This window comes from Antedon mediterranea, chromosome 2, assembly GCF_964355755.1.
Source record: "Antedon mediterranea chromosome 2, ecAntMedi1.1, whole genome shotgun sequence".
In the NCBI taxonomy this organism is placed as follows: Eukaryota; Metazoa; Echinodermata; class Crinoidea; order Comatulida; family Antedonidae; genus Antedon; species Antedon mediterranea.
The window spans coordinates 16,380,502-16,405,052 of record NC_092671.1 but is presented as its reverse complement, the minus strand read 5'-3'; the positions used below and the strand labels follow the sequence as shown (position 1 = coordinate 16,405,052).

The 24,551-nt window shown below is 32.1% G+C and overlaps 3 protein-coding genes across 7 annotated transcripts in view; 2 read left to right on the top strand and 1 right to left on the bottom strand.

The window, feature by feature from the left end:
- LOC140040577 (arf-GAP with GTPase, ANK repeat and PH domain-containing protein 1-like) overlaps positions 1-3,708 on the top strand; it is a 42,636-nt gene extending 38,928 nt beyond the window's left edge. For all 5 annotated transcript variants that reach the window (XM_072086617.1, XM_072086615.1, XM_072086616.1 and 2 more), the window contains 2 exons: positions 493-660; positions 1,122-3,708. In XM_072086617.1, the coding sequence (XP_071942718.1) occupies positions 493-660; positions 1,122-1,331 (378 nt within the window). In that variant the 3' untranslated portion in view covers positions 1,332-3,708. The remainder of the gene's footprint in view (positions 1-492; positions 661-1,121) is intronic.
- Positions 3,709-3,746: 38 nt separating this feature from the next.
- On the bottom strand, positions 3,747-7,139 carry LOC140040578 (immunoglobulin-binding protein 1-like). The gene is made up of 8 exons (XM_072086620.1): positions 6,960-7,139; positions 6,510-6,622; positions 6,269-6,407; positions 5,881-6,078; positions 5,309-5,470; positions 4,779-4,918; positions 4,065-4,189; positions 3,747-3,956 (listed from the first exon to the last, which is right to left on the bottom strand). Exons 1-8 carry the CDS (start codon positions 7,086-7,088, stop codon positions 3,916-3,918), a joined length of 1,047 nt encoding a protein of 348 aa, XP_071942721.1. The 5' UTR covers positions 7,089-7,139; the 3' UTR covers positions 3,747-3,915.
- Positions 7,140-8,257: 1,118 nt separating this feature from the next.
- Positions 8,258-23,759, top strand: LOC140039724 (uncharacterized). The gene is made up of 4 exons (XM_072085339.1): positions 8,258-8,484; positions 13,409-13,569; positions 15,719-15,869; positions 22,890-23,759. Exons 2-4 carry the CDS (start codon positions 13,416-13,418, stop codon positions 22,954-22,956), a joined length of 372 nt encoding a protein of 123 aa, XP_071941440.1. The 5' UTR covers positions 8,258-8,484; positions 13,409-13,415; the 3' UTR covers positions 22,957-23,759.
- Positions 23,760-24,551: the final 792 nt, after the last annotated feature.

Here is a 24,551-nt window from a genome sequence, read left to right as displayed (position 1 = left end):
TGCGCTGCACATAAGCAAGCTCTCAATGCGCTGCACATAAGCAAGCTCTCAATGCACTGCACATAAGCAAGCTCTCAATGCGCTGCACATAAGCAAGCTCTCAATGCGCTGCACATAAGCCAGCTCTCAATGCACTGCACATTATTACCCTGGTCATTTTGGATCATACACATATGGAAACATACTTCCATAATAATCAGCGCAAATTTGTGTCTTGATCTAACCGGTACCCATTTTTTACACCTGGGTGGAGAGAGGCATATGTAAGTAAAGTGTTTTGCCTAAGGATACAAGCAATGCACAAGAGTTTGATTTGAACCACAATCTCGCAATCAGTAATCCAACGTCCAACACACTGCGCCACACGCCCTTACTTGCATGATCTATCAACAAAATGCAAGATTATGCTTTATTTACACAGAACCAGTAACTTAATATCATTGATTTCAACAAAAAATAGTTATTTATATTATCATATTTCCTATATTTCAGCAAATATTAGAGGCAGTCACAATAGAAGAGATACGATTAGTGATTCTATTATTAGCACAGGCGAAACCTTTGGAAGTAAACCACAGGTATGGAGAAGGAGATGGTCGGTCAGCTCTACATCTCAGCTGTGCTTTGGCAAATGTTGTACTAACGCAACTTCTCATATGGGTGAGTGATCGGTAACAGGGTTGTCACAAAATTCTTTCAATATTTTATGCTTTAATAATCTGTAGAAGCATTTGTAATTAAATTTTACATACATACTGTTTATTAAGAATAAATATCAGGTAATTGTATCACTAAAGAAATAAAGGGTGCGTTCTTTCATAACATTATCAACTTTTCTTAAGATACACTTGTAAATCAGTGATCTGCTTTAGGATGGACTTTGTTGTACAGTATTTGTGTTGGCCGAAGCTAACTAATGTTGATAGTAAAAATTGCATTGATCACAACTTTTTATACCGCAATGAATTTATTATGAAATGTTTGGCATTATAAACATTTTTTAATCCAGGATGGGTGGGTGGTTGAATGATATTTTAAAAAAAGGTAAGGATTGATAAATAATAAATATAAAAATTTAACATAGCATAACACATTTATATTTCCTTGTCTTGTTTTTTTAGTACAACGCCGATGTGACAGCAGTCGATGCAGATGGCAGAACTCCACTCGTCTATGCACGAAGTGTTGGTGCAGAAGATTGCGTTAAAGTATTATTAAACAATGGTTGCCCAGACACTTTCCCAAAAGCAGCAAGTAACGGTTCGCTGCACCATGGAAGTCGTTCCCCAAATAAATCGGTCATTGACAAATTACAAGCAAGTGTTATTTGAAAAGTTAAAGGGCAATGTTAGGAGTCAAACTAATGATGTAATGTCAAATGTTAATAGTTGATTATTACTAAGACTAAAAAGCAGGAGAAATAAAGTGGTAGATACCAGATAAGATCTGCACCATGAGTAATCAGGTATTTTCCACTGTAATACCAAAGACTAGTTAAAGATAAAGCCATGTCCACACTGAACATGGATTAGGTCTGGTACCAATAGGGAAAGTCCAGGCTAGGTTACATTTTTTCTAGAATGTTGAACGGTTGTATTCTTAAACATACACCCATTTAACATTGTTATCGTGCCACAAGACCGCAACCCAGACTCAGTGTAAATTTAGCTTATAAAACATCCAATCACAAATCAACCTTTGTTGTGATAGCTTTTGTGACTATGCCAAATTTAAGAATTGTGGTTGTTGTGGAATATATCACTGCATATAGATTGGTATGCATGCATAGTCTTTGGTACTGCATAGTATTCAAATTAAATGATGTTCATTTTGATGATGCCATTACAAAATTTCTCAATATTACATAACATTACTTGTACTATGGAGCTCAATTTTTTCTCTTTTTTTTAATGGACACCCTACGATACAAAATAATGGTAAAATTACCTCATTTAAACACTAGTTAAGTAGTAATTTAAAATAAAATATATATTACTTCCAACATTTCAAAGCCAACTTTAAACAATGAATACAGGGAAATAAATATTTGCAATGGACATTTTGATAATAGTAAAAAGCATCATATTCCAGTTGATTATTATATACATGACAATATAAAAGGCTGAAATAAACTATACAATTATGTGTTGCAAGGCAAAAACATTTAAAATGTAGTATTTTTTGAATTATTAGTTTATGTGCTATATAGTTGGGTTGAAACCATGTTTGTCCATATTGTCTGCTATAATGATCTTCCAATAATCATTGTAACATTGACTGTAGCGTCTGTAAGTTAAATGTGTACATTTTAGAATTTTTACTGTTTCGTTATGTATATATTATAAATATATAAATTTATGTGCTGTAAATTCTAAGGGGAATTTGTGGATGAGATGGATATACAGCCAAAGATTTGCTGTTTAAAAGTGTTTAGTGTGTAATTTCTGTGAACTGGCACCGCAGTTCAAACACTCTTGTATATAGTGTTTATATGTTGCCCAAGTGTTTGTTGTATATAAAATCGTTATTAGGTATTGAGAAAGTGTTTCATAAATTCATATTATTACAACAATTATGTATGTACTGTAGTGTAAGATAGTGGTTTATTTGTGAGACAATTGTATATGATAGATTTTAAGCACATTCATTTAGTGAAGAAACTTGTCGCCGTTACACATGGCGCATTTTATACATTTAGAAAATTGAATTAAAAGTATTTTTTTTTTATTTAAAATATTCCTAACATTAAATAAGTATTATATTTTCAGTCGTGAAAACAATTCTTTTGGCAATTTTTGTGATGTAATTAAATTGTTTTTACTACAGTAATAAGGATATAATTGTATGCCCAAATTTGGAACAATTTCATGTAAATTGATCCATGTTGAGCTAAGGTGAACCCACTATAGTGTTCCTCGTGCACGCTGGAAAACCATACAGTCGGTACACTATTAAAAATATAAAAAGTATATTACATGCATGAAACACTAACATGATTCGACTAATTTCAATGTAAATTATATTTAAACACCACATGATTAACTAAACATTAACTTCAGGTGTAAATGTTATTTTTATTACAATTTATCATTTCAATTAAATTGTTTATTGCTCATGCATTCATTCAATAAGTAGGTGTTAATAAATTTTGTATAAGATTAAGCAGTTTTTTGGGTCAAAGTTTAATTGTCTGTGTGAATTGCGAAGGTGTGTTTGAAATGGAAAACTAATCTGTTTGGTGTGGTATCCTATGGGTATGATTTTGATCTGCATAAAACCGTAACTTTTTTGCTTAATCTTACATAAAGATATTCTCTTTTTAACTGTTTAAGTGTTCATACGTTTCCTTGCTTCCATGATGATTAACTGTTTAATTTCTTTGAAAAATCTAATGCAACTGCGGTTTACTTATATTCAATTTCTAATTCTTCTGCCAGAGATGCCCATTGTGTGATGTATTGCTGAGGTCAAGTATGATAAAACGTTATTTTAAACAAGGTATTGCTTCTTTCTTGTTCTTTATTTGTGTCCGGCTGCAGCAATGAGGTGCAGTGGCGAGATTGAAGCAAGCAACACCTGAGATAAGAGGAGCCCAACCCCTTTGCAGTGGCGTAATGCAGGGGCCTGAGGCCCCTCGGTTAGGAACCATTATTAACAATTGTCGGACACATTTTAATGTAAATCGTATCACTTTAATACAATCGCAGATGTTTTTCAATTCATTTATATGTACATTTTCTTTATAATGCATTAGGCCTATCTATATACATTTTTGTTTTGTAACATCTTTATTTTACAATAGACCATTATATGATATTTTGTGATCTACCACAAAGTTCCCTCTTAGAATACTGTAATTGACTAAGATGCATCAAAGGTGACAAGCCTATCGGTATGCAAATGTATGAAAAGGTATTATGAACGGTTATACCTATTTCCCCAGCCTCGTTTATGGTCTGAAAGATAAGAATTGTTGATATAATTAAGTGACATGGCATGTTTTTACACAATTAAAAAAAAAATTCTATGCATTTTTTAAAAAGAACTGTACAGTTAAAAATTACCATCTTTCCATTCATCAAGCTCCCTTGCTCTTTTAAGTTCCTCAGGGTCATTCTCATCTACTTCTGGTTTCTCCTCTGGCTCATCATCTTGTTGGCCGTGTTCAACTACAACAGCTGATGGGTTTCTTCAATAAGATAAAATGAATACAATTAACTTATATAAATACAATTACTGTAACTTACAATTAAATTATGATTAAATAATATAAGGGTGTCTCGGATATCTTGGTTTTCTAGATCTAGGAAACTTGGATCTTGATTTTCTAGATCTAAGAAACTTGGATATCTTGGTTTTCTAGATCTAAGAAACTTGGATATCTTGGTTTTCTAGATCTAGAAAACTTGGACATCTTGGTTTTCTAGATCTATGAAACTCGGACATCTTGGTTTTCTAGATCTACGAAACTCAGATATTTTGGTTTTCTAGATCTAGGAAACTCGGATATCTTGGTTTTCTAGATCTAGGAAACTCAGATATCTTGGTTTTCTAGATCTAGGAAACTCAGATATCTTGGTTTTCTAGATCTAGGAAACTCGGATATCTTGGTTTTCTAGATCTAGAAATCTCTCAGATTTCTACATTTAGAAAACCAAGATATATAGTTGTATTTGTGACCACATTGTCTCAAATAGTAACTTTTTCTGCAGAACAGGGTTTCAGTAAATGTTTGCCTGTTATTTACAGGAACAAATTTAATAGATTTTCATACTTACAATGCTTCTTGTGGTATCTTTCTTTCCCGAACTTCTTTCTGGAAAAATTCTTCTAATGTTACAGTTGGTATGCTTGGATAACCAGCTCCGAATACTTTGGCTTGAACTGAATCTCTTGTAATTATAAAAGGCTTAATTGGCTGAAAAATAATGAATATACAGTATAACAAAAAGAATGATATAGGAATGGTGTCCGTGTCCGATACCTAAAATTCAACGTATATTGTCCCCCTGAAAAAATATTTTTTTATTTAAGTTTAACCAAAAATTGGATCAAAAAATGAAATATTGACCTGAAAAAAAAGAAAGAAATAGCCAAATTGTCTGTCAGACAATGGGAATTTATCAAGTGAATAAAACTACAAAATGGTCTATTTAAAGTCTGATTTTTAATCTTCATTTTTCATGTTTTTGGGGAAAATACATCTTTAGATGGTATTTTGAAAACAGGGTTCAAACTTTTCAAGAGCTCAAAATAAACAATTGTCACAAAAATATGACATAGACTATACACAGAGCCGATCATTTACCTTCCTTTCTTTAGCAGGTAGACTTGGCTCGGTCTTTGCTATCGAACCAGCTGATTTTGATTTTGCCATATGTTGTAATATTTCTTTTTCTTGTGAAATGCTTTTTATTTGGTCAATTGCTTCATTAACACAACTTTCTAATATTAATTTATAGTAATCTCTCTGAAATATATATGAAAAAAAAAATTAAATTATTAACTATTTTTTTCATCAGTTCTCGTGTCTTTAGTACTAGTCAATTTTCTCAATACCACCTGTAAGCTAGCCTAATATGTCTGGTTTTCTGGAAAGTCTGGTATTTGGAATGTGTTTTTAATAAATGGTAGAAAGGAATTTGGTCCTCCAAGAAAAGTCTGGCATTGGGAGAGTTTCTGCTTTTCAGAGAGTCCGGTATTGAGAGAGTTGACTGTACTAATGTAAAAGACTAGATATACATCAGAAATTATTTAGCATTGACTAATATTAGGATCTGAAAAAGGTTGCCTCATCTAAGTTTGCATGCAACTGTTTACACCTAGTGTCATCTCCCTCTGTCAATACCTATATAACTTGACTATGTAATCAATTGGTACCTGAATTTCATCATCTTTTTGTCGAATTTGTAACCATGTGCCCATTTCTTTAATTTTTTTTTCTCTTTCTTTTTGTTCTTTATATTTTTTTAATTTTGCTTCTCTTTCCATTTGCATTGATTTCATATTTAACCTCCCTGGTCCAGAAACTGTAGGTTGCACATTTCTCTCTACACAATTGTCTGTTGTGGGAATTTTCTGAAAATTAAAACATATTTTTTGATAATACTGTATTAACAAATTTCATAAACATCTTTATTGATATCAGTATATTGTATACTCTTTAGCCTATCACCATCACTTATTTGATAATTAATGTCCCTCCATTTCTATCCATCATACACCAACAACATCCAAACACTTATCATTTATAATAATTCTTTAGTACCTCTTCTGTAATACTGTAGTCTTTACATCGTTTAAGGTAGTCAATGAAGTAGGCTTCACCTAAATCAAGCATCTCTAGTCTATCGCCACTTGTTACTTTAAGTGTAAGTTCACCTAGAAGGCTTGGTAAAAGTAAGTACCTATAAATTGTAAGACAATATATTATTTAATCATCATAATAATACTAATTAATTATAATGTTTCTTTTTTTAGCACAGAAAATAGAATAAAAAAAATATTACCGTAGGTCTTGAGTTGATATTTCATCTACTTGTTCATTACTACTGAATAAGGCCAAATCATTGACCATATGTGTAGCTTTCTCTAAAATTGCAATTGCCTTGGATACTTGTTGCTGCAAAGAAAATAGATAGTTTATAAATAAAAGTTAATATAAATTAAATACTTGTCTGTATGTACAGTAAACTTTTTGTTGTGGCAAGCAAGCACTCTTCTATCAAAAACATTTAATTAAATCCTTGTGTGTGGCCATGGATATTCGTCAGATATGAGCCATTCATACGATATATATATCAAACGAAATAAATAAGCCTATTGTAGGCCTAGCTTTTTAAGTAGGTAAACCCGCTACATGCCCCACAGACTCCATGCTATTCAAGCGGGCGCGGTAACTAACTATAAATGGACAGTCTCCAACTAACCAGGCCTAGCTAGTGAAGAGCCATACGAACCTGATAATTAACAGAATTTGTGGCTTCCTCACATACTTTAATGTCCTCAAAATGTTTCCAGGCATGATCAAATGTTTCTGAAAGTGTATATTGCTGTTGTTCATTTTCTGAGGTTGATTTATTTGACATAATGACGGCACACGAAAATACAGAAAATAAACAAACAATATAAAACCAGAAGTTTAGTTTAGCGCCCTCAATCGATATTGCAAGTGGACATTTTACAGACCAGATCATTCCTCTACAATATTTAGGAGAGGAGACTAAAATTCTTTTAAAATGTTGTAATCTATCAATTAAGTGTAATAACGTTGGTAATTTTTTTTTACAACTTTGGCGCGCTGAATGAGTATACTTATACTGATTAATTATTTGATAATAAAAAGTGCAAACACAAACTTTGTTTACATCATGGACACTGTTATTGTGAAATACTGTAGATCCACATAAAGATGTACAGTATACATTTTATATACCAGAAAATATTATTGTATGATTTGTATGTAAGATATAAGGGCCAGAGGCCTAAACATAAATAAAACCCCGTTAGGGGACCGATAGTAATAGTAATATAATAACTTTAACGTGGGAGGACACCGTGTCATAATATTTTGGCTGTTCTATGTGTATATTATCTAATGGATATAGCTTAATTAATGCATTAATGGCTGAACGTCAGCTACAAACAACAAGTTCTAATTGACGGTGTTGTACTACACGTCTCGTACCAGGTGAGTTCAGCAATGCATTGTATTCTTTGTTTGCATGATTGCAAAAAAAATGTATGTTTTCATTTAACAAAAAGACTTAATTTGAGCATAGAGATGATTTGAGGCTTACTAATTGTGTATTGTATCATTTAAAATGCCAATACTCTTTCTTGCCTACACTAAGCCCTGCCTACATAAACACATTTTTTTTAAAATTTAGTGATCTAACGACACAAGTTGATTTTCAACTCTTTTTGAACGTGTGCCTTCACACACTGTAACAGTGCAGCCAGACACACAACGGTTGTGTGTCTGGCTGTACTGGGTACCCACAGACCCCTCATTCAGACTTTCTTAACCGGAAATTGAAATATATTTAGTACCTTACTGTACACGCGTTATTATATTACGATATTTTGTAAGTTGTAGACTGATTGACAACAAATAAGCTTGTATCAACTATAAAAGTAGGCTATTTCGTGGTATCTTAAGTTGTCATTCTTAACTGGTGGGCGTGTTTTTTTTTATTCATCGCCGGGGGACTCCCATTGCATTCCTTTTTTCTATACTGCCCCCAAACGATTGAAAGTCTAGCTCAGTTGCGTTATAAATCCGCCAGCTGAGCTGAAACAAGTTTACACTTTTATTAAATCTGAGACTGATGGGTTACCTCGTTAAACAAGAATAACACTATAGTCTTAAGTGCAATTGCCTTTTTATTGTAGTTTTATTAAGAATAGCGAGCAACGAATTCATTCATCGGTGTTTTATTTGAAACCAAACGCATTCAATAATCTACTTAGAGATCTCAAACGGTATGTATAGTCTAGACTGAACATAATTGTATTTTCATTGCTGTTATAATATCAAAGGATGCTTACTGGTAAGAACCTGATTTAAATAAAAGGTGATATTGCTCTAACATAGATTTTGTAATTAGCTAGTGGGAAACTCTTCCCTAGTAACTGTTTTCTCTCTCCTTTGTTTAATTTTCAACTTGTCTTTATTCAAAAACTAAGATGCATATAACTTTATTTTTGCCTGCTAAACAAATGAATGTGAAATGTAAATTATTTTTATTTTATTTTCTCACGTAAATTAATTAGATCCAATGCGAATGAGTAAACGGTGTATTATTTAAAACATGATCTGGGCCGGGTCAGTCTTCAATTAAACATTACTATACTGACAATGGGTTCTCACGTATAACCATGTTAAATTGCTCCACATTTTCAGATAAAAGCTCTGATGTATAATTTGTTGTTCTTTTTTATAAATTAATAGTAAAACGAATTAACCGTTTCATTGGTCATCAATCAAACAACTACGTAGTGACGTTATTGTTTATTTTTAGAAACAAAATTAAAATATAATTTTGTTAGTTTTTTGTAAATGTGTATATAAAAAAGGGTTTATCTGTTTGATTATCGTTAAAAAAGATATCACTTGTGTGTTGTGTGTTATTATAATAACGCCTAATTTTGAAGTTTTTTTTATCGAATTGTGTTTATTTTATACGCATCCAACTCGCCAATTACAAGATGGATAAACTATTTTATAATTCATCGTGCTTATAAAATAAGTCTCATTTGAGGCTTAGGGAGTGGAGTTGAAAGAGCTGTGAGTTGCAACCCACTGTCCTAGCTAGCTCTCATAATCCTCATGTTTATCGTGATTCGTGTTAAAATATTATTATTATTACTATTATTATTATTACCACGAATAGAAAAATAATATGTCAACGTACCTTGTGCATGATGCAACGTTGATAATATCGAAAGTCCTGTGCGCGCGCGTTCAACAATTGTCGTGCTGTGAAATTCTTGTTTAATTAAATGATTAGGCCTATGACTATAAATATACCATCATATTTATCAGTATTATTATCAATATCGTCATCATTATTGTTAATATCGTTGTAACTTATCTGAATTATTAATATTATTGTCGATTTCAATTTAAAGTTACAGGGTTTTTAACTCGTAATATACTTATGGAAGTTGTGTGATTCAAAATGTTGACAGTGAAGTAGCTATCCCACTGTCATCTTTCGCTCTTTTAATCTTCAATCATAGTAAGGCGTCTAAAACGCACTTTGTACGCTCCCTATGTAGAATTCAAGCAGTATTATATTTATAGATGAATATATTCAGTATAACGTTGATTGGTAGAAAGATACCCTTAACAACAAGCAAATTTAATCACGTATCGGGAAACATAATCCGTTTTATCTTATTGAGACTAAGTGATAAATGTTCCCTTAATGAATTGCAAATATTATTTCGAAAGCATCAACAACTTAAATTGTTAAAAATGAAACATGGATAGAAGCGTATATGACTTTTTGAATTCTTCCTGTATTATCCGTGTCCTTGGTGTCATTGAACATATCGTCAATAACATCACGCGCACTTGTTAATACTGATACTAACTAATTTGTACGCGCGCGTCAACATTATGACTGGTTGTGTTACACTGATTATCGAATTATATCTGGATAGTTAGAAAGTTTGCATTATTCAAAATATATATCACTTAGTGCTGTTCGCATTCACATCACATCTAACGAATATGCTGTCGGTATCGCAGTGAAGTAACACGATTCGTATAATGTGTATTGGACACCTCGAATTTATATATAATCGTCAGTAAGTATAATAAGTCGTAGACTGTGTATGACTGTCGGGTGTTCTGTTAAATTCAATTTATGAAAAGTATTCCATCAACATTTACCTATTTATCGAATGCTGAGTTGTTACTACGTTCGTTTTTATTACGACTGTGCGATCAGATTTTTGCGTGAACGGATTGAGAACGATTGACTTTTTGTTTAATTAATTTCACATCAGAGAAATAATTATGAAATGTCAAAATTGTTCCGATGACTATTACTAAACTTAATGAATAGTATTTAAATATGTATAAATTAAGGTCATTGTTGAATGATTATGATAAATTGATTTATTCAAATTTTAGTGACATGTATATCGCTCATTTAAATTTTTTTTACATTTTGTTATCAGCCATACATAAATCTGTTTTTTATATTACTGTAGGCCTACTTTTATTAACCGTTTTGGCTGAAATAAACATATCAAGTTATAGGCCTACCATTTAAAGATATCTATAGGCCTATATTCGATTTTCTATAAATCAAAAGTGTAGGCCCATATCATATTTACATTTCTTTAAAATTTTGTAGAAATAAACCCCAGAATTGATCCCAAATTATTTGGCCCGTTCGAGCTTAGTTAATTTACCCACTAAGTTAGATGCTTGGACGAATTTACTAACTTTGGTGGGTAGGTAACAAGCGGGTAAATTACAGTGGCGTAACGCAAAGGCCTGAGGCCCGTGACCCTCCAACGCCTTCGGGCGTTTTTAGCCGTTTTCGACATATTTTAATCCCTCAGGGGCTTAGCCAGTGTGCGCTTTAGCCGTTATGCCACTGGTAAATTACTACGTTCATGAATATGCCAGTTCACCCAGATAACTAACAGCTCAGTCTCATCACATGATTAGTTTGTCATAGTCAATATCTAATACTAACGGCATTAACGTCGTCTATCCTACTACATAATGCTCACTGTCAATACGATCTTACTACTGATTCACCTTGCCAAGAAAGTTAATCATAAGAATATTTGTTATGTACATGTTGTGATATAATATGTTGTTTTTCTTTGCCGTTCTGAAAGTAAAATGCTTGTCATATCAAAATTAGATTAAAAGAGTAATTTCTCTCTGTAGCGTGTCGAGCCTTTCTGTGTGGATTTGTGATTAATCCTGTGCGAACTCTTATTGCGATTGTCTAGGATTGTGATATAGTGTGTTCAGGGAAGCGATATTACTTCTCTGGTCTATTTAACGTATTGCCAGACTGGGAATAAAGCAGTGTTCATCTAGACAGATTTAATTCAACTCTCTACACCCATTTTTCACGATTTTTGAATTGTTGATTTTACAGTTCAACTATTTGTACTTAGTACTATGATTATGATAAATATCTATATTTAAAAAATCAGGAGTAATTAGCTATGTTTATAAACAAAACTCGCGATATTATATATAATCGCGAGTACGAGTGCACTACGCCGGTGTAGTTAAAATATGTAACGTAACGTCCTTCTTTCGTATCTATGATGACATCATTCCTGGTTATACCGTCATTTACGTATCAGACAAAATGCTGAAACTCTACACCTATTTTCGAATTTAAAATTGCGAAAATGTAGTTTTTAAAGTTCATTTAATAAAGTACACGCGAGTGGAATGCTCGCGAGTATACTACTGTATGAATATGCAATGTTTTCTCGCTTTACTTCGGTTTATACAATCTTGTGACGTCATTAATCTCGTTTGCCGTGTCATTTACGTATTTTGACAAAGTGCCGAATTGAAATTGTCCGTAATTAATGATTAATATGAAATTGATGGTTGCTAATTATAGGTGTGATTATACAGTATTATAAGGTTTGAAGGACAATGATGTTCAATAGGCTATGTTGTGTTGTGTAGGAAGAACCTCTGATATTTCACAATGAGGAATGTAAGATAATCACATATTTATTTACCGTTGTATTGTTTTCACCTATCAAAATGTATTATGAAAATCTAGCTAGAGTTTATGAATATATTTATTTTTCTATTTACTCAAGACCTAGCTGTGTGAAGATTCCTGAATACTTTTTGAAGTACTTTAAATTCGTCATTTTAAAGGGCCTACCATGCATTGTGAGACATATTAAATTAGAGTCGTATAATGAGCATCGTTTTGTTCTTGTTTTAAATCTAAAGGTATCAACCTAAATTACAGTAAATAATGTTATTTCTTGTTTTATTATTTCACGTTGGAATCGTGTATAGGCCTATAATGTATATTTTGGTTAAATTCCAAGAAAAATTGTTTGATTAATTCAGAAAATTTGAACCTGGGCCATACTGATATCTAATTGAATATCAATGTCATAATAGAATAGATGCAATGTATAGAAAGTAAGCTATAACGTTTCAGTAATTAGAAAAATTATATTGTATATGTATGGTGATATTGTGGTAACGATTATTATGATACTCGCCCTTTGCGGGTTCGAATCCCCCGAGAATGTTTCGTTGATAACTTAGGCTCGATATATTATAACATTCAAAATGAACATACTAATTGCTTTTGCCATTTTTAAAAATAATATTGCGATATCTTGGCATGACGTTTTACTTCATAGAAGTTGATACTGAGGCTAAGCATTTCTATTGAGGTGTAGGAGAGTGCGACCACACTAAATACTCACCATTTACAGTACACTCAAATTTGGAAAACTACACCAAAGATACAAACAGCATACCGTATACATTTTGTCTTTGGGTTCATTTTTAACAAATGAAAAATAGCGTTCGTTCTTTCTTTTGATTGGTTATAACTTAACAACAAATAGGTCGAACATCTAAGGCAGTTTTGGCTTACGATACTTTAAACATTATTATTAACTAAATATAATACTTTAATCCGCTTATTTTGTTGGTAGCTCTCATTTGCATATAAATATAACAATTTATTGTAAAAATTAGAAAATAATAATCATAGCTTATGTCTATGTTTTGTTTCTATGCCAATATCGAGTTGCGTTTCAGTTGTACATGTTAGTGACGTTATCCGTAATTATTGTTTGAAGGCTTCACAAAACGTTCAACTTGTTCAGTAAACACACATCTCTCAGTAAGTTCACTCTGTTTCGATTACAGTTTTAAGATGGTTAACAACAGTCCGGTGACGTCGATATTATGTATGACTCTTGTGTATGTTTTAATTCTATCCACTGTAACGCCGATCGAAGCAGTACGCCGCCTCAATCACCCTCCAAAACACAGTAGATGGGGAAAACGAACGTACACATCATTATCAGGTATGTAAATCAAATACTAATTATTTTAATAAACATATTTTCTTGTTTGTATACAATTTGTTTTACTTCAAATGTAAATACTTACTAAAGCTCTGTCTTCACTATCAAACTAGTTTGAAAAAAAAGTGTGATATGCTTAAATAGTAGTGATATGGCATCACCATGTCCATATATGGGCACATCACATTTTTTGTCGCATAAAGTTTGATAGTGTAGACAGAGCTTAACGGAATTTAGCCCTCCTCCTCAAGCATCCGTTACCATACTTGAGGCTGTTTTCCATATACTGATGCGTTGGCAGGACGTGTTGTCAGTAGGTTTTTCTTACGGTGTTTATCCCAAACTCAAGAGCTTTCCTTGAACCACAAGGCGGACCAAATGTACCAAGCTGGACATAAAGATGAGTTTCCACCACAATTGGCCTTAAGTCTACACTATCAAACTATATGTGACAAAAAAATGTGATGTGCCCATATATGGACATGATGATGTAATATCACTACCATAATTGGCCATATTACTACCATATATTTTATTATTTATTTTATTATTTATTTTATTTATTTCCTGTTATTGCATCAAGTAAACAGTGATGAAGTTGACATAAATATTTAAAAAAATTTATCAAAGAAAAAAAAACATAGTGTACAACAAACCAAAATGGGTTCACAATTTGCTAATCATAACTCAGTTCCTGATTATTCACCAATCATTGAAAACTCCTTGGAAATTAATGAAGTTTTTTGTGCGTTGTGTCCTGACTTTGGGGAGGGTGAACTGGAGCTGATGGTTGTGTGTGGGAGGTATTTGGGCACATCACACTTTATTTGTCAAACTAATTTGATAGTGTAGACAGAGCTTTACATACATCACCGTAAGGTACTAAACTTGCGTATACAGGCCTTACCAAACGTAAATAATCCCCCTACTAACTATTTATTATTTCTCGTTTTGCTGTAGTTTATTGACATTTTAACCACCGATAATCAAATGTATTTACGTATTAGTACAGGGCTGTAAATGAAAATCACGGTAAAAGGTTATACGCAACAAAGGCGGGTGTTTGAGAAGAACAAGCTACTTTACCAATAATGATAATTAGTTAATTATGATGTGTATAACTTAATAGGATTTAAACAAATTTTCATAAGCTGTGTTTGTGAATGATTTAGTTTTAATTTATACTCAAATCCGAGAAAAACAATCATTATTCTACAAATCAAATCAGTTAAACTTTCTTCTTGAGCTTTGTGGAATTTACTGGCTTTAATTTTACAAAGATATATACTTGAGTAATAAATAAATAATAGTGACACAAACGTTTACGCTAGTGTGTGATGTATTATTATCATCATTTGTACGCGCGCGTCGATTTATGTATCATCGTTTTCTCTCTGTCACCGACAATTTATGTGAATACGGCGTCAGAACGTTGTACTCTAAATACCTTGTCAAGATGAGTAGTGATCACATCTTTTTATCTATCAAAGACTCAATAAAGAACCAGGTTGAATAGTCCCAATGGGCTGTACGACTCGGCTTAATTGCCTTATAATTGTGTCTTGTTCTGATTTTTAATGACGTCATATATAACGCAATTTTATACACCTGCTACAAATTCTATAACATTCACGATATGCGCGCGAAAGGTCATAGATTCCAGTTTTTACATTACTATGGTTGCAACTATAGGGAATTGAACCTAGGGCAATTTACTTCAGTTGTCATTTGAGCTAAAGATGCCACTGTACTTCATTTTTTAAAATTCAATTTATCCACGAAAATCCAGATAAACTCATGATTGTTTTTTCCCTGGAGCCGAGAACATACACAATTACAATTGAGACACAATGTCCAATAGAATATAAACCCAGTCAGAAATAAAAACAATCTTTTACATTTTTCATGTTTTAACACATTTAACGTATACTTTAAACGTTGAATGTGCTAAAACATTAAAACATGTAAAAGATTGGATAGTATTGACAATAAATGTAAGTTTGTGTGTAGCATTGTTAATCATAGTACGGGAAGACAATTTTTATCAATGAAATCGCGTAAATAAAAGTTGGAAAATCAAAGTATAAAAATGTGCATGATGACGTATGTCAATATACTGTTATTACAATGTATACTCATCTCTTTACAGAATCCAATAAAGACATGGCTGATATTAAAGAAGACTTATTAAACATATCTACGACACTTAGCACTCTCTTCAATAAAGATAACACTGATTTTATAGACACACCTGGTGTATGTGATGGGCCATTTCTAAAGAGACTAAAGTGTATTATAAGGTACTACTAACGATCTTTTTATTATTTTAGTAAAACTGTTGAATTTGAAGCTTACGTACATTCAGAAATCAGCCTAGTAAACGTATAGAGTAGACAAAGAGCTAATTATTAAAATTAAAAAAATCCCCCTCTAATTTGATTAGAGGGGGATTATTAACCGTGTTTGGTTGTTCAGCAACGTTATATTTGATTGGATATCGGTATACTGTCATATTAATAACGGACAAGAGTTTGTCATTGTAGTGGTTTTATATTATTATGAATATAAGAACTATTTTAGACGTTGATTCCCAACCTTTTTTGGTCGTATTTATTCACTCACTTATCTAGGCACTATATAAGTGCTATTACCTAGTGTTAAGTGTTGATTCCCTAAACACAATTTTAATGTTAAATGATTATTGCCAAAAATTAATGCAAACGTGACGAGGCTAATATTTGAACATGAAGGAAGCGCGCGTACAATGTCGTACTACGACATTTGACGTCCTATATAGACATATACATTTCCTGTTGATAGATATCGCTCACTGCTGTTGGCTATGTTTCTCTTTTCTCGAGTTTCATAGTTCTGTGAAGGAAAATGCTACCCGAAAACATAATCTTTAAGTTCTTTAGTTTCAATGTGAATATGACGTTTTAAAGAGTAATGTTGACTGACTTACTAAAAACGGCGAAGATATTATATTATGAATATACAGCTAACCATTTACATTAATATTCCAATACTTGTTTTCGTCTTTGAAGCAATTCTGTCGTAGAAACTCTTTAAAAGTATTTGTTGTAAAAAGAATTGTATAGTTGTTGTGCGCTGCTAACCGTTTTATTCAGAAGACGCTACCATGGAAGTCAAAGTCAGCTTTAAAGGATTCCGCGCCTATAATATAGTAGAAAATGGTAGTACATTTAACTTGTTTAGGCTGCTGAATGATTTACTCAGATGCAAGTTAGAAAAAAATGAATGATTTATCAACAGCAACTTAGGCAATATCATACATTTATCATATTGGACAAACACAATTATGCTACAATACGACCCAGGTGATATGTCGTCAAAGTAGTTCGATATAATCGCTTTGATGCAAACAAACAATCGTCAGAAAAGGATTAATTGACCAGATATTTGTTTGACGTGCATTTATTTATAGTGTATATTTATACTTTGTATCTTTAGGTTTTTTTTTAACAAGATTTGAAGTCAACGAACATTGTATAATCATTTTGTTTTCTCTTTTAGAGTAGGCGTGTATTTATTCTTTCTTCATTCATACCGATAGATATTGTACGCATGAGGTTCATTTTTCTTAAACGATATTTTTCGATTGTTTTGTTACTAAACCTTGGATTACTGATGTACAGAATTGTCTATAGATTTTTCAATAACGCCTATATTACTATGTAATGGTTCATTATAATGACTGGCCTTCTCAGAGACATCCTATTATCCATTATATATTTTCAGTTTGCTGCAATCTTGGCGACTTATTTAGTTATAACTATTTGATCTGATCTACTAGATCTGAATACAGGCTTTAGGACTGATAATTTGTTTATTTAATGTATAGTTTTCTGGAGAATTCCTTATATTGTACATTGCATAGTTTTCTGGAGAATTCCTTATATTGTACATTGCAAAGTATCACACTCTTCTTAATATCAGTTATTATGTAGATAAATGGTATATCCACGGTATTGTTTTCTATAGAACTTGGATACTGTACTGAATTGTTCAGATAATGTATATACCCAAAAAAGCAGTTATGCCAAATAATTAGGAAACAAATTCCATTTACGAACAATACGGTAACATACAGTAATTATGATAAAATGGCCTATATTCTTCAAATAATATTACCCTTAATTCAATAAGGTGTTTTTAAAATTAATTTATCAACAATAAATAAACAATCTTAGTTTATTGATCGGCCTTCATATATGCACCATGCAAATTAACAATGTTAGTTGTTTGGAAACGCTGATGAAACTTTCTTGAACAGATAAATATATTTAGTTTAGTTGCACGTGGTTCTTTTTTAGATCTATAGTTTTAATTTTGAATACAGCAGCTGTGTACAGTATTGATTGAGACAATCAGTAGGTTAGTTTTTAAGCATAGTTAACCCACTACGAATCGATCAACACCTCTAATGATTTACATAATTTATATTAATACATTTCTGTTCTTCAAAAATATTAAATATATAATAATACATAAATTTAAGCTGTTTTTTAGTTAAATTCCCAAATTGTTTATATCTCTACCAAGCTACCTTCTTTGTTTTCTACTCTTATTCAGACTCCACCCTGTCACCCTTTGTTGTATTTCTTTTATTCCTGTCCACCCAGGCAGCACTTGCCAGTTCTTATACTATGACGTTATCCAAATTCCTTCACTTGCACTGATGAAGGGCTAGTGTTGCTGGAAAGCTCTGCGAACTTTTCTGGCTGTTTTTCTTTATCGTTTTGATTTAGCTTTTAGCTTTTTTTTGTATCTCCATTGAGATCCAGCCACTGATACCCACAGCATTGTCATATTTTCAGTAATTTGCCTTTGGATTAATATATAAATACGTTTATATATTATTCATAATGGTCAGGATTTGTAAATACCTTTAACTAAAAATGTTGACATTTTATCATAATCTAATCAATATAATGTTATTAAATATGAATGAATAATTACATTTTGCCAGTTCTCCGAATCTACAAAGTATAAAATAAATAAAAGGGAAAACGCACTGTATTGTGGTTTTTGAAAAATAGTATGATCATTGCTGCAGACATAGACAACGGATTAATTTCGCTTTTGGCAATTCTTGATAATGCTAATGAATAAAAATACTAAAAATAATAATGTCATATGAATCTTGTTTACTTCGAACTGTTTTGTAAATTTATGTCGTTGCACAAAGACAACAAAAGAAGAACATTTTAGATTAGGTTTACACACAACATATCGCCGGTAAGTGGCGGTTTACACACAACATATCACCGGTAAGTGGCGGTTTACACACAACATATCACCGGTAAGTGGCGGTTTACACACAACATATCACCGGTAAGTGGCGGTTTACACACAACATATCACCGGTAAGTGGCGGTTTACACACAACATATCACCGGTAAGTGGCGGTTTACACACAACATATCACCGGTAAGTGGCGGTTTACACACAACATATCACCGGTAAGTGGCGGTTTACACACAACATATCACCGGTAAGTGGCGGTTTACACACAACATATCACCGGTAAGTGGCGGTTTACACACAACATATCACCGGTAAGTGGCGGTTTACATACAACATATCACCGGTAAGTGGCGGTTTACACACAACATATCACCGGTAAGTGGCGGTTTACACACAACATATCACCGGTAAGTGGCGGTTTACACACAACATATCACCGGTAAGTGGCGGTTTACACACAACATATCACCGGTAAGTGGCGGTTTACATAACAATTGTCCATAAAAAAAAGTCGAGTATATATCTAATATAAATCAGTTAAATAGAAAAACTAAAAAGTGTTTACATCAAACATCATCATCCCTTTGAAGCAGACGTAAACAACTTCAAGTATTCAATTTAGGTGACATTTCTGAATGCTTTTTAATTTTCTTTAGAGTAAAAGCAATTGAACGTAATGTATGTGTAATAATATAATTTTAAAACAGTTTAACACGTCATCATTGACCGTTATCGCCATCATATGTTTATTTAAGTATATCGATATCAACTCTTGTCACCATCATTATCATCATCATCAACATATTTTAAAAAAACAATTTTTTCATCATCCCTGTCGTAATTATCCTATTCATTATCATCCTCCTTACCTATAGCCATCGTCATCATCAACAACATCATTTTTCGTCCTCTTCATCATCATCCTTATCATTAACATCATCATTTTTCTTCCTCTTCATCATCATCATTTTTCATTCTCTTCTTCATTATCAACATTTTTCATCATCATCTTTAACATCATCATAATCAACGTCATCAATTTTTATCCTCATCTTCTTCTTCATCATCATCATCATCTTCTTCTTTCATCATCAACAACATCATCATTTTTTGTCCTATTTTTCTTCTTCATCATCATCATCAACAACAACATCGTCATTTTTCATCCTCTTCTTCATCAGCATCAACAACAATATCATCATTTTTTATCATCATCATCACCATCATCGTTTATTCATCATTCAAACATTACTAATGTTAGTCGTTTTCTTGGTATTTTACTATTTAAAAACACTCCTTATATAGGCCTGCATATAATTGCTATTACATCATCATAGGCTTCAGATGAGTATTTCATGATTATATTTCTATAGAACATGAAAGCTTACCGCCTAGATTCGTAGATCAAATGTCCTATTCTATCAATGAGTTATGGAAGTTGCGAACGAATTAAGAAGGATTATGAATCAATAGACATTAGCCATCCACAGAATTATGATTAATCTGTTTATAGCCCTGATAGCGCACGTTATGAATCAAAATTAAACCAGTCAAAACTGCTCTTTAGTGAGGTAGGTGGATGTATTTAACAAAGACGTACTAGTCTGTAGAACTTTCATTAAGTAGAGGCTTTTGAACCGGGATTTCGATTTAAAGAGAAATTGCTAACGATAACTAGGATACTAAGTGTTTGAAAATAATAACAATCAGGCAAGTAGATAATGGTACCATCGTGGTCCAGATTCATAATAGCATCTTAAGGAAACACTAATTATCAGACCTGTTTTCTAAAAAAATAAAAAATATATTATAATTTTTACATGATGACATTGGCTATTGCATCGTTTTGTTATATCGTCGTCACGTTGAAAGCAAATTTGAAATATACTATTAAATTTATTATGCGTACTTATCTTCTTAACTGGAATAAGATGCTGCAGTGATTAGACGGTATTATTAAGTTTGCCTAGTAAAGAATCTGTGATTTACAATTAATTACTAGAATAAATGTTGAATATTTCAGTTTTCTTATTCCACAAACAAATTAGATCTGATCATAATTTTTACAATGCGCACTTGTATTATCTTTCCGTGCAGTATTGTCGCCTGGTAATTTAGAGCTTCCCTTTGACTGTTAGAATACTATATAATAATACATTAATGAAACGACTTATGTTATATTATATTAACACCATAGTAAAAGTAGATTCGCGTAGATTTGGTAGCGTAATGAAGAATGATTCGTCACCGAACAACAGACGGTGTGGATTGTAGAGTAAGCCGTATGCAGTTTTAGAAATGAAATGCCTATTCTGTCGGTAGATAAGAATGGCTTTCTCTTTTCTTGACTCAACAAAACCTAGTCCAATAGTCATGGTTGTACGATAACGGTTTATGTATAGGCCGTATGTCCGCAGCTAAAACTTAACCGATAATTAACCGATAAACTGCCTGTGGAAACGGGGTTTAACCGGATAATTATCGGATAAAATGTGATAATTTTTAACCTTTGACCTGAAGGACAAATTGTTGCGTTGTGATTGGGCATCTGGTTGTTTGGTAATGACTAACCATGCGCACTTTATTGGTTAAAAAATTAACCGATAATGTTTTTTTGGCTGCGGAAACACGGCCTTAGATCCAATAATATGATTGTGATGGGTGTAATTTTACTTGATGACGGCAATTGTTCTACTAGTATTAAGGTGTCTATAATATTAGTTGTGATTATAGGATAATAATTTGACAACAATCCAAGACAACTGAACAAAACCTATAACAATTACAATCGATGTAAAATGATTGGATTCAAGAAGCTTTCTTTTTTCGGTCGTCATATTATATACTCGTTTGAATTTGAATGTAGTACTGCTGAGAGCTAAATACAGTCATTTTTATAGATGTTTATATCGGATGTGACACTTTTATGACACAGTGATTCTGGTTTATTGTACGTATTAAAAACGCTTTATGTCGCAATTGTTTTAATACCACGTCAACATTACCATTATTTCAAGTTAACAAACTAGCAGGATATGATTGATATGTATATAAAGTATATATATTTTAGATTGCATTTTTTTATTCACGAAATTGATAAAATTTAGAAATTATGTAATACTAATTAAAGTAATATTGTATTTATTGTAGGACACTGACTCCAATCAATCGCATTTGTAAAATACTCTAAAGTCCAATTATTTCACCTTTCATTCTCATAATCCATTTCTTTTTTATATAGGCCTACTATGCCTAAATGTATTATCAGCGAGTCAAAACGTTGTTTAATCTTGAAAGTGCCATGATCTAACACGAGTAGTTTAATCATTGATATCTTTTGATTTCTGGTGTAAAATTAATGTTAACTTTTGGTAACTCTGACTAATTTATTAATGACCCAAAGTTTAGCCTAATCCTCTTTATGATGTATTTAATAAGTTTAGTAAAAGATATATAAAAAAGGCATGAATTATGAAGTATTTGCTATAATGATTTAATTTTTTCTTGTATTTTTTCGATATGTATGTATGTTTGCGATTTGTTTGTGCCGCTGTTGTTATAGGCCTAATATTAATTTATACATTTTACCAAAATTAAAATATGACACGCCAAAAAGGTCTTAATTGTTTATCCCCCTTTGGCATTTCAGAAAATAATCTTTAAGTATTTATAATAGAAATAAATAATAATAACAAAGACCTACTCTAACATTCCTGACGGGGGCTGAACAAGCGACTGCCTTTTATGCATTTTAGCTTGGTGCTCACGTACGTCACAAAAATAATAATCTCCATTGTTGTATTCTAATAATTCTACTTTCAATTTTAAATAATAATTTAATACGCTGTGTAATTAATATTTTTATTTCATTTTTATCATGATTGACAAGCTATGAATTTTAATTTTTTTTCCCTCATTCATTTAATTTTGACATTTTTATATATTGACTCAGATGAATGATTAATTTGTTCTTTTACAGATAATTTGGATCAAAAGTTCAGTTTGATTAATGATTCGACATTACCATAATAATTTTTGTTTTATTTCAGATCACGACACACGCACGATATTACGTCACAGACACATTTTATTGACCTCTCAAATCAAGAAGTTTGAATACTGGTCTGTTCTAGATATTTAAAAATCATCGGCGTCATTCCGTAATTCATTGTTTCATAACAGAATTAGACAAACAATAATGTCATTAAAATGTTTGGTATTCTTAAGTAGGCCCTTATTATTACCACTGTTGCAGCGCCGCGCCCATTTATATTTCCCTTTACTGCTTTTTTGGAAATAGGCCTAAGTTTATTTTTTTAGCTTCTATATGGAAATTAATTCAGAAGTAAAGGGTCTTTCACACCTGTTCCGGCACGCTTCCGGTCCGGCGAATCGAACATCAATGTTTCTTTTTCATGACGCTCCACGCGGCTATGAGCCAATCGATATGCGCGTAGCCGCGTGAAAACGAAACATCGACGTTCGATTGGATTTTCCGGCGCCGTACCGGAACAGGTGTGAAAGACCTTTAACACAATAAAATAATAACTTGATGCTCCAGTTACAAACAAATGTACCAAGATGAGGGCAGATTCGAGATGCCACTCCGTGTACACCACGTCGTCGACGCACTGACGTTAAACCAGAACGCCAGTCGGATGTTTGTCATTGCAATTTTGGCGGTAAATAGTCTCTGTTTATATAACGCCGATCATACAATCTAAAATTGTGAATCGAACACGTCAACACAAAATTGACGATTTTTAATTGTTATTATAATTTGGTAGAATCATGGAGTAATAACATAATTATTACGTTATGATAGAGAATACGGTACCATGTATATTTATAATTTTGAAAATGTATTAACGTGAGATATTTGTTATTTTTGGACAAAGAAAGAAAATAAACTTTTGCTCGAAACTAAATATTATTTTGTTTTCGTATTATTAATATCAAAATATTGTTTTCTATCATGGCATTTCTGTTACATCTAGTAAGCTGTATGCAATTGGATTTATCGGTATGTAATGTATTATATTGTAGATAATAATATATAGGGCCTATATTCCTTAAGTCTTGGAATACTATTGATCAATTTAAATCGAAGTAGTCTGTCAACAGGGAACAAACACCAGTAAATAATTAGCTGGCTGATTAAAAGTTTTTATAATACGATATGTTCAATTGAATGGATTGTTATAGTGGATACGTAGATCATTACATTATTTTTTTAAAAGCTTTTAAAATCTACTTTAAAGGCTTCTTCTTCATCAGTAATACATTGGTACAGTGCTTGGTCTTAATCAGTATAATAGTCGTGAATGAGTAGAACAATCTTTCTATGTATATTGTTGTTTTATTAAAATAATATACACTAATTAAATCAGGTGTATATACCGCGCGCAAACTCCCAACTAATAGAAGTATTTGATCGAAAACATTATTAGATATCTTATTGAATTACAATAATTATCTTCCATTTACATCTAACCTTGCAGTATAGACGTACGGTTATCCACTTCCTCGATATGTTGCTTAGTGTGTAATACTATACACAAGCTAATATACACATTGATGAAAATGAATTTTCATACCAAATTAGTTCAAAGCAGATTATTTTCTTGTGTAATTGGTTACCACTGACCTTATTACCGTATTCTTCTTCATTTAACAAGAGGTTCAATAATATCAATTTGAAATTAACGATG